At 27.5% G+C, this 16039-nt stretch overlaps 1 protein-coding gene across 1 annotated transcript; it reads left to right on the forward strand.

Annotated features, from left to right (window-relative positions):
- Positions 1-346: 346 nt before the first annotated feature.
- LOC145845867 (O-acyltransferase like protein-like) lies at positions 347-9811 on the forward strand. The gene is made up of 14 exons (XM_082952884.1): positions 347-570; positions 4024-4127; positions 4339-4481; positions 5193-5374; positions 5597-5679; positions 5890-6048; positions 6221-6413; positions 6601-6769; positions 7025-7104; positions 7172-7297; positions 7393-7570; positions 8247-8436; positions 8605-8763; positions 9543-9811. The coding sequence occupies exons 1-14, from the start codon at positions 347-349 to the stop codon at positions 9809-9811; spliced, it is 2259 nt and encodes a 752-aa protein (XP_082809010.1).
- The last annotated feature ends 6228 nt before the right edge of the window (positions 9812-16039 follow it).

Genomic DNA, 16039 nt, shown 5'->3' on the forward strand with positions numbered 1-16039 from the left:
ATTTTTTGTTTGTTTTATGACTTGTAACATCTAGTTAAGCAATTCAATTCTTTACATAATTAAAAACAAATGTACGTTTTTTGTTCTAAGACAGCTAATTATTTTTCAGTAGAATTAATAAATATTATGCATACTTTTTTATAAGGTTTGAAACTCACTCAAACAAGTAAAGCAGCTTTAATGAAAAAATAAAAATAAAACAGCCTTTATATCATTATTATTTGCTACACTAAACACGAGCTTCTTGTCGTTCAAACAGTCGTGAAGCTTGAACTTGCAAAATCCGTGGACAGGAAGATCCTCCGTAGATGAACAGATCCCCCGTGAATTGACAGATCCTCTGTAGATGGGCAGACACTCTGCCTCGCCGTCACTTCGTGCCCGACCTCCCTGCGCCTCCCACCACCTCACGCAGTTCTGGTCGTCCTTGTTGTTCGATCAATCCAGTACAAGTCATTGTCGCCTTAAGGCCGTACGATTGGAGTGCCTCCCTACCCCACCCAAGTCACTGATGCCGGCCCACAGGTTGAACCGGTTGGCGCTTGCCACCGCTCTGACTTACCCGTTGACGTGCTTCTTCGTTGTTTTTAGTTGCCGAAAAAATACTTGTGTGTTGCATGCTAAAAGCGTTCCACATTTTTATTAAATTTAATTGCATTTTATAGTTTAAACTTAGTAGAGTTAAAAACATGAAGTTGAACATTACAAAAAAGTAAAACAAAAGCTTTTAAGGTAAAATTGTAATTGTAAATAATATCAAGTTTTAAGTTTAAAAAGCAGTTATTTTAGAATGAAAATATCAGCAGTAGATGTAATAACGAGTTTGAACTAATTAAACCTATTTGGGTTTCATCATTGGTCTAACTAAACAGAAATAATCAACTTTTTACAAAATTAATTTGTCTATAGACTTACTTTGTTCAAAACGGGAATACTTCGTTGCAATTTTATATTGAACTTGTGTTTTTGGAACGTTTGAGTTTTGTCGTTGCCTTGTTTGTTTATCTCTATGTTAACACCTACGTCTTATTTTTAAATATATAGTATATACTTAAAATGCTTTGCTTTAGAAACAATTTTTTTTGTTTTGTTAGCTTTAACTCAATACTTTTTTAGTTAGATTTAAAACTACGTTATAACTGCAACGTGCACATTCTTTTAAAATAAAGTCATGTTCAGTCTAAATAGGGTTTTGCAAGTTCATTGTCAAAATTGCCTTTTTGAAAAATGTTATTAAAAATACCGCCGGGTTTTACTATACATTATATACCTTTTACTACTTAACAACCTATTTTATTCTTCTCTCCGTAAACATTAATTGTTTCCTGATAACCAAAAACGCTTGTATGTTGGCGAAATCGCCCACTTTAAGAAACCCTGGTTTAGACTTAAATATCGCGCTTAAACCGAGAGTTACATATATGCTCTATCTCAATTTTGATTGGCTCGATCCTCGTGCCGTTCCTTGCCCTCACGTCCGAAGCGGTGGAAGGGAAGATCGCCTCCAGTCTCTCTCCAATCACCTCCCGACTTGAGATTCTAAACGTCCAGTACGCTTCAAAGATTACTTGTGAATTTTTTGAACAGATAACGTTTTTTTAAGCTGATGTTTTGTTTTAAGGCTTCATATGATTTTTAAAGTTTTTAATTACTAGTTTTATTGTTTTAAAGTTTGAAGTCATGTTGTATTTTTTTTTACACTTAAACAATTTTTTAAATGTAAACTATTAAAAACTTTCTTGTACTGAACATAAGCTGTATTAAATAATATGCATAAGAATTTAGTGCATCAATTTGCATTAGTAAACTAAAGTTAGAAAAAAAAGTAATTATGACTGTTTATGAAAAAAATGCAAATTCTTGTTGTTAAAATGGTTTGTTGTAAAAAACTCCTTAACTTGTTTACTTATTCTTACGTTGTATTTAACTTTGGTTTTTCAATCAAAAATTAAAACCGTTTAAAATAAAATAAAAATAATTGTTCTAAACTTTTTAATGAACTGTTGGTAGTCAAGGTAAAAAAGTAAGCGAAAAGCCAAAGTTTTGTAAACGATTGTCAAATACTACCTATACTAAATTTAAAAAACAAAGCGAGTTATGATCATGCGTGTCTCTTTGTGCTTGTAGCTCCTCTATATCATATCCACCATGAATTTTTGTGACGTAACATAAAGTTGTGGCTACCACAAGAACAAAACAGTCTGTCGTCTGAGAGCTTTTATACTTTGACAGAGTATAAAAACTTGTGAAACATTACTTACAAACAGAAGCAACCTTTTTTTTCAGATAATTTTGTTGTTAATTTTTTGTTATTAAAAAATGTAGAACAATGAAGTTTTTTAAAACAATTTATTTTTAAGTACTTTAGAAATGCAACAAAATAATCTCAATTTTTCAAAATAAAACATGCTTTCGTTTTATATCTATATATTTTTAATTACTGTAAATATATATATTCCAATAGTTGACCAACTTAAAAAAATAGTTTTATTTTTTCCTAGCTACATTTAAAGAATTATGAATTTAAAAAAACCTATGATAGATAAAACGATTTTCTTGATAAAAAAAAACTTTGACTTATGGTTCTAGGATCTAACTTAAAACTTTTTGATTAATTATTTTACTACTTATTGTAAAAAACAGAACATTGAATACTTCGTATTTTGTAGACAAAATAAATAAGAATTTGATATTCAAAGACATATAATTTTTTTAAACTCCTTTTATTCTATTAAATAAACATTTTAGATTATGAACTTTGTGTCCTTAGCAATTTTAATTTTTAAAATATTATTTTGTTGCGAAATTAACCTAAGATAATAAGTTTTATAAAAACCATAAAGTTACATATGCAAAAAAAGTTCTTCTTTGTTTACTTATGAAACCACATAAAATTATATAGGACTTTAAAGGAAATATAGTATTAATTTAAGTAGTCTCAATTAATAACTGCAATTAAAATTCACAAATTAATTTTACATGATAGTTTTCGACTTCCTGTACGAATTTGTTCTAAATTTTTAAGCAGACAAACTTGATGGTTTGTTTTTTGAGCTCAAAGCTGTTTATTATAATTCTTACTTATGTATTTAACTTTATTAATAAAACTATTATTTCCTTTTTTTGTAAAATAGAGCTTTTAAGTATATTCAAACTGTCTGAACATCATAAATTAAAAACTGTAACAGCTAATTAAGCATTACAGTTTTTATAAACAGGTTTAGACAAAATCTTTAGATATAGAAATTTGATAAAGGTTTTTATTCTACTAACAATTATTTTTTGATTACTTTTAGTTATCGAAGCTAGGTCATCTGAGCACACATTTCTTAATCATGCGTTGTTTCTAGATGTCCATATTATCCAAATAAGGTTTGAGTGTTTAACGAAGCTTATTTAAATGGAAAACAAACATCAGTATTAAGCAAACAAAGTTAAGTAGCCGACGAGCTTATTTAAATAAAAATCTGTGATTGTACACAAATCACTCATTTTCAGAAGCAGATAGTGATGATGTCTATTCGGTTATTTGTAGTTTTTGTCTTATGTGCACTTTTGTCAGATACAGTAGTTTGTCAGAAGCTGCAAAGGGTTACGTCACCTTTATTAATAGAGTTCTCAAGAAATGCAATAAATGATACAGGAGAGTTTAAAGAAGCAAAAACAAAGCTTGCTGATAAAATTTCAACTTTGCTAGATTCTGTTCATTCAGCTAGAACTTTTGTTAAAAATCCTCTATTAGCGTCAGTTTATTTAAAATATTTAAAATGATTTTTTCCTAGTTAACTATATTTAGTTTTATATAAGTTTGATTGTTGTTTATAAACATCTTTGATAACTTAAGAAATTCCTCAAATACAACTTTAAAATAGATAAACAAACTAAAAAACTAATTATTTCAGTACGTTTAAAGAAGTTACAGAAAGTAACAAGTACGAACTAACTTAATTACGGTTTAAGTTTATAAAGAACAAGCTAAGTTTTGAGTTTAATTTGTTTTTAATATATATGTATGAACAACAGTGCAGTTGAAAAATACGATCGTAGTGGTATTTCAATAGAGGATGAAATATGTCTTGATCATATTCAAACTTGGTTAAACTCAAGAGAAGTATATGCTTTACAAAGTAATTTGTTAAATAAATTTCATTATATTGTTCTATAATATGATTTACACGGACTTGAGCTAACATACAAAGTTTTGATTGTTTTAATATAAATGAAAACAACACTACAAGGCATAGTGTTATGGAGAAAAGGGAATAAAAGCATTAAGCAAACAAAAAGATATAAACTAAATTATATTGCTTTCATTACACTTTTTTATTTATTTTAAAGTGAGAGATTCATGGGCTTCAAGGCAAGGAGGGATGCTTGAAGGAAATGTGAGATGGACCGGACATTATTACGAATGTATCAATTCCATCAGTGCTAATTTCAGTGGAAAGTATTGCACTAATTATTACGGCTTCCAATATGTCGTTAGTTGCTGCTATTTTACTTGTTATACCTTTATTTGTTTGATAAGTAGTTTGTTGGCTCTGAAAAACTTTATTTTTTGTAAATTTTGTAAAATTTTGTTTTGAAGTTTTCAAAAACTCTTTTTTTTGTTACCTACTACATACATTATAGGTGTAAAAATGAAAGAAAGCACTTACTTTGGATAAAAGTATCCTAAGTTACCATGTTATTATTCATTTTACTTACACAAATTTAAGAAAAATTCTAGTCACGAAACTCTTTTTATACCTTTCACTGAAAAGTTGCTACTGCTATTTAAGACAACAAAAATTAACTTTAATTTTTAAACACATAAATAATACTTTATTGTTTTAATAAAATTTGGTCTTTAACTAAGTAATATATAAAGTTAGTTTGTTATTAAAGTTATAACTAGTTTCTTTAAATCTGAACTTTTTAGTAATATAATCTGTTCAAAACTATTTTAATATAGCATTACTAAATGTTAACCAAAACCCTTGTTAAGAATATTATGAAACAAATCAGATATTTAATTTACTTCAGTCTTAAAATATTATAGTAGTTATTCAGTTTTAAAAAATAACTATTTTTTTGGGTGAAGCAATTCAAGTTTATAGAAACATTTAGTTTGATTAAAAAAAAGAAGGTACTTAAAATATTTTAATTTATAAAATAATACTCAAATAAATTTCATGTTTTCAAAAATGTAGCCAATTTCTAACGGAATTCCAGTCGATATAACTTTTGCATCTTGTTTTCCAAGTTCATGTGATGCTTCTATTGTAAAAAATCTCACAGCAGAAGTTACTTCTGATGAAATATTTTCACCTGCAATAGAGACTGTGTGTCCTGGTAAATATGAAGAATACACAAGCTTCGATATCGCATTTTTGTTAGTTGCTTAAAAGCAGTTTTAAAGTAAGTCAAAAGTTTTTTTATTCTCTTTAATTTCAAGTACGTTTGCGTTTAATTTGTAATTGTATAAAAATACTGTGCCACACCACTTATAAACGAAAATCCCAACAGTTTTGCTCAAACAGGATTTCTTGTAGTAAATTGTTTTTTTTTAAGGTTTTTATCAAAAAATATAAAATTCATTCTGTTTTACATGCAGAGTTTGGTCCGGAATTTTTATTGCGGCTGCTTTGATTGGAACCTGTTACGACCTTTATATCAGGAACAAAAACAAAAAGTCTCGTTAGTTGAAAAAAAAAATTAACTAAACACCTCTTATAGTTTGTTTTTTTTTACAAAAGTAAGTCGTATGTTTTTTAATTATAATTTTATTTTTACTATTAATTGACTAGGAACACATGATTTTACTGTTTTATTATATATAAGTTATGATTTTATGAGTAAGTTGCTTAAAAGTTCAACTAGAAAAGTTTGATTTTAAAAACAAACCAGAGAACTACTTGTTGTGTTTTTCTGTTATCACAAACGGTGAAAAGATACTTAACACAAAACAAGCGCCGGGAAATATAGCAGCAATTAATGGAATTAGAACAATTAGTACCACTTGGGTTATCCTTGGTCACACTGTTGCTATGGTAGCAGGTTACGCAGGTAATACTAAGAACTTTTCAAAGGGTATTTTGTACGAGTCATTTTCAAATAACTGAAGTATCTAATCGTTTAAAAAGTCTCTTCTTTAAAACTAAAAACATCTCAACTTAAATATAAACTGAAATTATACTAAAATGTTAAAATAGTATGTCTAATGACATTTGTTGTTCAGATAATGTGTCGACAATGTTTCATGACTATAGAGAAAAAGTTGGTTTGATGGCTATTGCTAATGGTACTTTCTCAGTTGACACATTTTTCTGCATCGGAGGATTACTAACTTCTTACCTAACCTTGAAGCATCTAGCAAAATCGAATGGAAAATCGTTTAACATTCCTCTAATGTACTTACAGCGCTATCTAAGGTTACTGATATAGAATGTTCGTTTGATTAGTTAAACGCGGAAATTAAATATATATTTTAAGTTTTATATCGAAATTTTATACAAAAATTGCTAACTAAAAGTTTATAACTGAGACATATACAACACCTTTATCAATATTTAGCTAATATATTTTATCTTTTTGTAAACAAATGTAATAATTTTTAAGGCTTACACCGGCTCTTGCCTACGTTTTGATTTTTACCATTGGCATTTTTAAGCATATTGGCGACGGACCAATATGGCACCAATCTGCAGAATACTTCACAATAGGGTGCAATGAATCATGGTGGACGAATTTGTTGTACATAAACAACGTGTACCCTATGAACAACTATGTAAGTTATTTAAGTGTGCAGTAAAAAAATTTAAAACAAAAAAATAAGTTTTAATTATTCCGTATAATATTTTATTTAGTATCTTTTAACTTCATAATAATTGCCCATTCCATAATGTGTTCATTATCAACAAAAGTTATTGTCTTTCGTCTAAATGAGTTATAATTACTTTGTAGAGTCGAAATTATAGTTTTAATTTCTATTTTTATTACTACTTATACTAACAAAACATTTTAATAACTTTTTTGCTCACAGTGTTTTGCACATTCGTGGTACCTTGCTTGTGATATGCAATTTTATCTGCTAGCACCATTTCTTATTTATCTTCTCTACAAGTTAGTTTAATTTTAACTAAAATTAGTCGCAACAAATTTTTCTGGTAACTAAATTAACTTATTTCAGAAAAAAGTACGTAGGAATTGCTGTATCTGGTATAATTTTGTGCGGTAGTATTGCTACTACTTGGTACTTGTCTCAATCTTCGGAACAACAAGCAATGGTTGTAATTCAAGCGTACTCCTATAGCATGTTAGCTTACTATTTTAGCAATTTAAATGATCTATTCTTGTAAATCTAAACTTTAAATATTTTTATCTATTATTTTGAACTATGTATTTTTTCAGAATACTCAGAATAATTGCTATCTTTGTTGATTTGAGCGAATACGGGTATGAAAGTTATGAAGCAAAGTTTTCAACAGACCTTTACTTTAGTCCTTGGTGTAGAATATGCGTGTATATAGTGGGACTTCTTGCTGGATATATTTTGCATGTCAGCAAAGGGAAAGTGAAAATGCCAAAGGTAAATCTCGTATTTCACAGTTCAAAATTAAAAATTTCAATTTAACCAAAATTATGACTATTCAAACAAGTTACGTAAAAATATATTTGTGATATCAGTTTAAAGTGCAAGTATGATGAGGTTTAGTGATAGTGTAGAGAATTTTAGGCTTGAACAAACATCTATTGTTTGTTATTACTTAGTGTTTTTGTAATTTTTAGCATTATGTAATAAATGTAAACTAAAAGAAATTTAATAAAATTAATATTAATGTTCTTATAAATCTTTGGTAATATTTAAATTCCCGAAAAAGTTTTAGAGTATTATTTTAATTTTACGTTTCAAAGTTCTATTAACACTTTTTAGTTGACACTGAAGTTGTTTATTTCGATAATATAATTAAAACCTGTATTGCACAACTTCATGAATAAGACATTAAATTATAAACCTTTTTGTTCTCTTTTAAAGTTTTACTATGAAAAATTAAAACTGTGATGATTTTTTTTCTATTTTATTTTAAAAATATTTTCAAGTAAGCCATTGCAATTTAAACTAGTTTTTCTATTTGTTCTCAAATAGAAAACAACGGCTTAAAACATTAAAATAAGTGCTTAATTTTTTGGTAACTTTTTTAATACGTGAAGTGTATACTTAAAGGTTTGTTTAATAATAGTATTTCAACAAAAACATTTAAAAGGTAGTTGCGTATGTCGGTTGGTTGACAGCAACAGGAGTTGCATTGAGTTTGATATACGGACTGTATGGAGTGACAAGTGAACAAGAATTGACAACCGTGCAGGTAGCTGCATTTTACAATGCTGTAAGTAGACCACTTTGGGGAGTTTGTGTTGCTTGGGTCATCATTGCGTGTACTTCCGGTTATGGAGGTTATTTTTTATTATATATACAATAGTTATTTAAGTGATAATATTTTAAAAATTTTTATGGTTTTAGTTAGTGATGCTAAATAAATTAATTCGATTAAAAATAATTCTTTGCGTCTATTTACTTTTTAAACACTGCAGTTAAAGTTATATTTATCCTTAAATTTTTAGGTCCCGTTACTGTTTTCTTAAACTGGTCATTTTTTGTGCCCTTGAGCAGACTAGGATATTCAACATACTTGATTCATATTTATGTCATTTACTGGCGTACTGGAATTCTTGAACGATACATTCATTACTCTAATGATTGGCTTATCTACAATTTCATTGGTAAGTTGTATATATTATAAAACACAGATAGACTCATGTATGTGTTATGCAAGCAGAGTGGTTCGAGTCACTTTTTGAGTTTAATTGATCATGTATATTGTTGTCTTTAGCTTTTTTTAGTTTTTTTGATTATACTTTGATTTTAAATATATTGAAGTATAAGACTTAAACAGTTTTAAGTACGTATGTTTTCTCGTAATTTTTTTTTTAAACTACACAGCTTTGTATTTAGTATAAAAAATTTTCCATACAAGAAAATAATACTTGTTGAATAATTGTTAAAAACTTATTTTTGAGTAACTACTAACATCTGACTTATATTTGACGATAAGTAATAACAGCATTAAAATTTTCTATGATTTTATTCTATTTCAAGACAAATGCTCGTACTATATTGATCAAAGGAGCAAGTAATAATAAGAAAATAAAGTTTAATTATTGTAAAGTTTTTTTCTAGCGTAGAAATTAAGCGTTCGTTAATTCCTGCAGTGTTTAGACTTGACGAAGGCACAAAAACCTTTGATACATTCAAAAACTTATAAAGTTGTTTTATAGTAATTTTTTCTAAAAACTACAATACTTGTCATAAACTTCTTCGCTTTATGATCTTATCTTAGTAACCATGTTTTTAATTTCATCCTTTGTTGACATACTTTAAAGATTTTTAAACTTCTGTTATAGACTTTTAAATCTTAGAATAAAGTAAACAACTTTAGATACGTTAGACAAGAAAAAATTTAGTCAACAATAAAAAATTAGCATAATTTAAACATTTTAAGGTCACGTGATCATATCATTTGGACTCGGATTTTTGATCGCATTGATGATTGAGTGGCCGTGTCAGGAAGTACTCAGGAAATTATTACCAGGTAAAAAACCACCTAAAATGAAAATTGAGAATGAAAAAAATGAAGACTTCAGTTTGTCGTCAATATCAAGCTACTCGGAAAAGAATGATAAAATGTACATTGAAAGTTTGAACACAAAAGAAGGAAAATACAACGAAGCTTTTGAAACTAAGGATGAAACGTATTCTACTAAAATTTAAAACCATTACTTAATGTCTAATTTCTCAAATTTTTATAAACTGTTAGTAAAATTTACAACTTTCTTCGCATCAAGTTTTTTTTTAATTTTATAAAACTTAAAAGTAGCTTAAATAAACACTTTAAACTTTTTAAAACTAATTTTTTAGTGTTAAAATAAAATAAAGAATTTTTTTTTGTTCTAAATATTTTATAAAATACAAAGTGTTTGGTTTTTGTTCTTATGCTTTTTCGCTTTTCAATCTGTAAAACAAAATTTCACTTATCCCAACATAAAGATAAAAACAAGAACAAGTTGCTTGTATTTTTTATTGAATTTAGATTATTTACAGAAAAATTGTAAACTACTTGATCTATAAACATCATCATGTTTTATGTTAAAAACTGAAACAAAATATTTTGGAAAATAAACTTTAACTTTACTTCTTAAATAGATAAACACATTGAATAAAAAAAATATTTGTTTAAGAGACAAAGTAAACAAAATCAAACTTTTTTTATAATTAAGAATAGGATTAAAAGTGATTTTAATGATATTCAAAAACTTTACTATTATTTAAAACTCGCGGTCATTTCTAACTCGATCATGTCTTACACGATCATCTATAACCCGATTATTTCTAACCCGGTGGTTTAGCGGTGGTTTACCATTACTGTCAACCCTTACCCTTGGTCGGTAAGCAGATCTTTTTGCCGGCTTAGAGCGGTAGTTGATGATTGTTGCGAAACTCAAACAAGCCAACCGTACTAAAATTACACCCGTTAAAAAGTGACTCCGTGCAAAATTGAAATTCGTGCAAAACAGATCGGTCCCCATTTTATTTCAGTAGAAAACAGGGTGACTCGGTCAGATCCTGATCTTGAGTAGTGTAGTAGAAAGTGAGTGCTATTGTCAATAATGGTAACTAATGGAGTCAAAGTCTAAATCTAAAACAGTTAAGCCTTTACTGATCCGATAAGAAAAGATCCGGTTAGAAATGATCTGGTTAGAAATAATCGGATTAGAAATAATCGAGTTAGAAATGACCGGGTTAGAAGTTGTTTGTTTAGAGATGATCGGGTTGAAAATACCGCAGGTTAGAAATGATCGTTTTGGTCCGTTTTGGTTACAATAATCGACGATAGTCTAATTAGAGCCTAGGCACGGTTTTTTGCATGCTGTGAGACAAGCACAAGTTAACAAATGTGTTTGATCGTACCAATCCTAGTGAACAATATAACAAACGTTGCACGGCACAAGACAAAGCTGACGTCACTGATCAATACTAACATACGGTTGCTTCATCGTAAAACAAAATAAACCGTTTGAAGATTGAAAACTACAAGTTTTTGGTTGCCGCTGACTAATAAGTTACAATAAGAACGGGTCTCAGATTTGAGAAAACAACTATATATCTTTAATCTTGTAAGAAAAAAATTTAAGAGTCAAAAAAAATTAAACTTTTTGTTATAATTTTTTTAGCACAAGTATATTTAGCTTAAAAATTAACATATAAAAAAGTAAAAGTGTTCATTTAGGAATATATCATATTAAGCTCAGTTTTATGAAGCAAAATCTAATAAATAGTTGATAAACTAGCACTCTAAGTAGTAACTTTTTGTCAACTATTATAGAGAAAAAAAAATACTGACATTAAAGTTGTTTTACTTTACTTTTAGGAAGTCAAAAATGTAAGGAACGTTACTTTTACAAGTCAGCATTTTTGCAATTGGTGTCATTTGTGTATGAGTCGTCACTTTGCTTGGAGCGTTACTTCACAGATGACAACTGTGAAACTGAAATAAAACTAACTTAACACAAACTAAAACTATATAATATTTTATGCTAAAAACGATTTTTAATTATGTAGCCATACGTGAAAGATTTATCAAATTTAAATTGAAACTACATTTAAATAGTATTGAATTGAAAGTTTACCAAAGTTAACAATAAAGTAATCATTGAGAAAAGTCTGCATGATTTTTGAAGTCTAGTATAGAACTTTTTTTATTATTTTTATTTGTTAACTACTAGATTTAAATATTTATAATGTCTTGTGTGCTGTTAAAGTCAATTTTCTTCAAGAGACCAATATGTCATTTCAACTTTCAAGACAATTTAATTGATGACGTTTCGACTTATAAAATTTTTTGTTTGTTCTAAATATTTTATTTTGAGTGTAATCAAAAAAAAAAAAGCTGTACTTTAATGTTAGTAATAGATAAACTTTTTGGAATAATACTTATTTGAAAACTTAGCTAGAAATTTAAACTTATACACGTTTAAACATATCTAAAGTATTCTTACATGCTTAAATATTTTTTCTATTTTTTAAACTCGTTTAAAAATTATACAACGTAAGTAGTAAAAACAAAACAAAATACGTAGTTGCGCTAAAACACGATTAGGGGGTACTAATTTTAGTGCGAATGGGCCAAATATGGACGGTGTCACTTTTAAAAGGGTAAAAATTTTGCACACAATCATGATCTTTTGGGTTTTAGTCGTTAATTATGTAAGAGATGTTTCAATGTTAAAACATAAATATTTTGAAGAACTTTCTTATATTCTGAGTTTAAACATTTTTTGTTAAAGTATACTCAAACATATCGAAATTTATTTATCAAATACGAAGTTTAATCGTATAAAGTTAAGTTAAAAATGTTTTCTAATTATTAAATTTATCTTAATAGATTAAAACATCAGTTTCTTAGATTATATGATTACTTTTATTAGAAGTAAGGAAAATAAAACAATGTTAATTGTTTAATGTTTTTTAATCTTGTATACATTTTGATCCTATGGAACTTAGTTTTTAAAACTTTTGACTTTTTTTAAACAATAAGTTCGCTGAAAGTTAAAGAAAAATTATAAGTATATAATGGATTAATTTAATTCAACCAAACCCATTATTGTAGCTTTTTATTATTAAGTTTTTTTTCAGTTATTAAAAACTCTGAAATATTGACAACCTTTTTATATAACTAAAACAACACTAGAGCAAACTGTATAAGTGAGGCCATGCACATTTATTTAAAACTTGCTATATATCAAAATACCTTGTTTTATTAAAGTTGTGAAGGTTTTCACGTACTAGTATTTTTTTTTAAATACTCAAACATGATTTATTTACATTTGCTGTTGTTAATTTTTTAAGTATTATAAATAGTTATTTTTGTAAACCGTGTGAGCTTGTTATTAATTTTTGGAGTATCACATTTTAGATGATTATCAATTATCTAATTTCATAATGTTGTTAACTTGAATTAAAATATTGTTTTGATAAACAAATTATTAACTTATATCAAAGTGAACTATTGAAAATAGTAAAATGTTAAAGTGTTTTAGCTATATTTTACGATAATAGGTTGCTAGTTTACTTCAACTTATAAAAAATAGACTAAACAAGAGCTAAAGGGACAAACAAAAACTGAGTTACAAGTGATTACAAGAGTTTAAACAAACTGTACGAAGCAATTTTTAAGAATGTTGAAAGTATAAGGTAAACTTTAATATTTAACTCAAACTTCCCAGAATAAATTTTACTGCAACAGCTTCTTAAACCTTGTAAAAAAAAAGTTTCAGACTTTTAAAATATAGCATTAAGTATTTAATGACGTAATCAAGCTAAATCATCTGAGCACACATTTCTTAATCATGCATTGTTTGTAAATGTCCATATTGTACAAATAAGGTTAACGAAGCTTATTTAAATAGAAAACTGAGATTGAAGTTTATCACTTAACTTTAGACGAAGCTTGCGATGTTTGTTAGAGTTTTAGTAGTTTTTGTTTTCAATTTACTTCTGTCAGATATAGTAGTTTGTCAGAAGTTGCAAAGACCTACTTCACCTTTAGTAAAAGAATTTTCAAGAAATGCAGTTAATGACACATATAGATTTAAAGAAGCAAATATAAAACTTGCTGATAAAATTTCAACTTTGCTAGATTCTGTTCACTCTTCAAAAACTTTTGTAAAAAATCCATTATTAGCGTAAGTTTGTTACAAATTTTAATTACGTGTTGTCTAAAAATTAGTTAGTTTCCGTTGTAAAAATTTGAAGGCGATAAAACAAATTTGATAATTAAATAAAAACCTTAAGCACAACTTCAAAATAGATAAATTAAAAAACTAGTTTTTTAGTAAGTTATAAAAAATTATTTGCTTTTTTAGTTCAAACACAAAACTTACTTTGTAGCAATTGAAGTTTAAAATATTTTAGTGGACTGAACTATGTTTAAAATTTAACTTGTTTTAACTAAAATAAAAAACAGTGCAGTTGAAAAATACGATCGTAGTGGTATTTCGATAGAAGATGAAATATGTCTTGACCATATTCAAACTTGGTTAAACTCAAGAGAAGTATATGCTTTACAAAGTAATTAGTTACATACATATAACTTTTTTGTTTTATTCGTGTGATGTTACACTTACTTAAGCTGAGTTCAAAAACATTTATATATGTTATATCACTGTTACAAAAAAAAACTCAGTCAAAGTTAGTTAAACTCTTCGAGAAACAAAATCAAAACAAAAAAACTAAGTGATAAATATGTCATAAAAAATGAAACAAAAAGTATTAAGCACAACAAAAAAGTGTTAACTAGATATCATTGTTTTTATAATCTATTTTATTGTAAGTGAGAGATTCATGGGCTTCAAGGCAAGGAGGGATGCTTGAAGGAAATGTGAGATGGACCGGACATTATTACGAATGTATCAATTCCATCAGTGCTAATTTCAGTGGAAAATATTGCACTAACTATTACGGCTTTAAATATTATGTTCGTTGTTTTTGTTATATTTATCAAATTCAAAACTTTATGTTGATAAAAAGTTTGCTTATTTCAGTACACTTTAAAGTATATTGTCATTTGCTATGATTTTGTAAAATTTTTTTCTTAAAAAAGCTATTTTTTCATATAACCAACAAAAAACTTAAAATAAGCTGTAACCCTAGTTTTTTAAGATATTTTACTCAAATTTTTTGTTGTCTAGAAATAGGTGTTTAACAACGTACGACCCGCAGTTCGGATCCGGCCTGTAGAGTAAAAATTAATGGCCTAACAATGTTCAGAAAATTTAAATTTTATCCGGCCCGAAAAGGTAAAACTGCGGTTCGCAAACATGTAAATCTGACTAAACCAAACTTTGAAACTCGCACTAGATATTGTTGGATTTAAAATGAATGGCTAAACGCGTCTCAGGTATAATTTACGGGAAATTTAAAACATTCACTTAATATGAAAAAAGTACTCATAGAATTAATTTTTTTACAAAACGATATGGATAGTTGACTAATTTACACAAATTAAACGAAACTAACGCCCCTTTTAGCAGCAGAGAACCAAACTTATTCACAACCGATGGCCAACCGACTAAAAATGTTGCCTACCCTATTTAAAAAAATCATGACATACTTTTATACTGAAGAAATGTACATCATAGTTTTCGTTTAAGTAGTTATGTTGTTTTACTTAATTATCTAATTTGATAAACTTTCCTCACCTAAAAAAAAACTAAAAATTTTCTTTAACAAGTATTTTGATTAAAAAAACGCGAAATTTCGATTTTAGGCAAAAAAATGGTTATAGGTACAGTTACTAGAAAGCTTTAGTTTTAATGCAAAATCATCCTCTTTTACTTTTAAGCCAATCTCCAACGGAATTCCAGTCGATATAACTTTTGCATCTTGTTTTCCAAGTTCATGTGATGCTTCTATTGTGAAAAATCTAACAGCGGAAGTTACTTCTGATGAAATATTTTCACCTGCAATTGAGACGGTGTGTCCTGGTAAATATGAAGAATACACAAGTTTCGATATCGCATTTTTGTAAGTTACTTAATATATTTTTATAACTCACTACTTAGATAACCTTTTCCAATAAAAAACTAATTGTTTTAGTTTTATTTCAATATTGTGAAACACTATTTTTATTTTACGTTTTTAAATAGATTATAAACTCTTTTTGTTAAAGCAATACTGATTACACTAACTTATAACATTTTAAACATTCAATATCAAACCATTTACAACTTGTAAATTCTATGCAGAGTTTGGTCCGGAATTTTTATTGCGGCTGCTTTGATTGGAACCTGTTACGACCTTTATATCAGGAAGAAAAACAAAAAGTCTCGTTAGTTTTAAGTCAACTTTAAGTTATCAAACTTGAAATATATTTTTAAATAAATAAGGAGCTTGTTTCTCAAGTAAAGTTTTATTGTAATTTATTTTTGACAACATTTAAAC

Source organism: Thalia democratica, unplaced genomic scaffold (genome assembly GCF_965202585.1).
Source record: "Thalia democratica unplaced genomic scaffold, ktThaDemo2.hap1.1 HAP1_SCAFFOLD_175, whole genome shotgun sequence".
NCBI classification, from domain to species: Eukaryota; Metazoa; Chordata; class Thaliacea; order Salpida; family Salpidae; genus Thalia; species Thalia democratica.

Coding starts and splice junctions, on each gene's coding strand:
- LOC145845867 (XM_082952884.1), top strand. CDS start 347: ATGGGCAGACACTCTGCCTCGCCGTCACTTCGTGCCCGACCTCCCTGC. Junction 7,298..7,392: donor CAAGCGTACTCCTATAGCAT/GTTAGCTTACTA, acceptor GTATTTTTTCAG/AATACTCAGAATAATTGCTA. Junction 8,437..8,604: donor GTGTACTTCCGGTTATGGAG/GTTATTTTTTAT, acceptor TTAAATTTTTAG/GTCCCGTTACTGTTTTCTTA.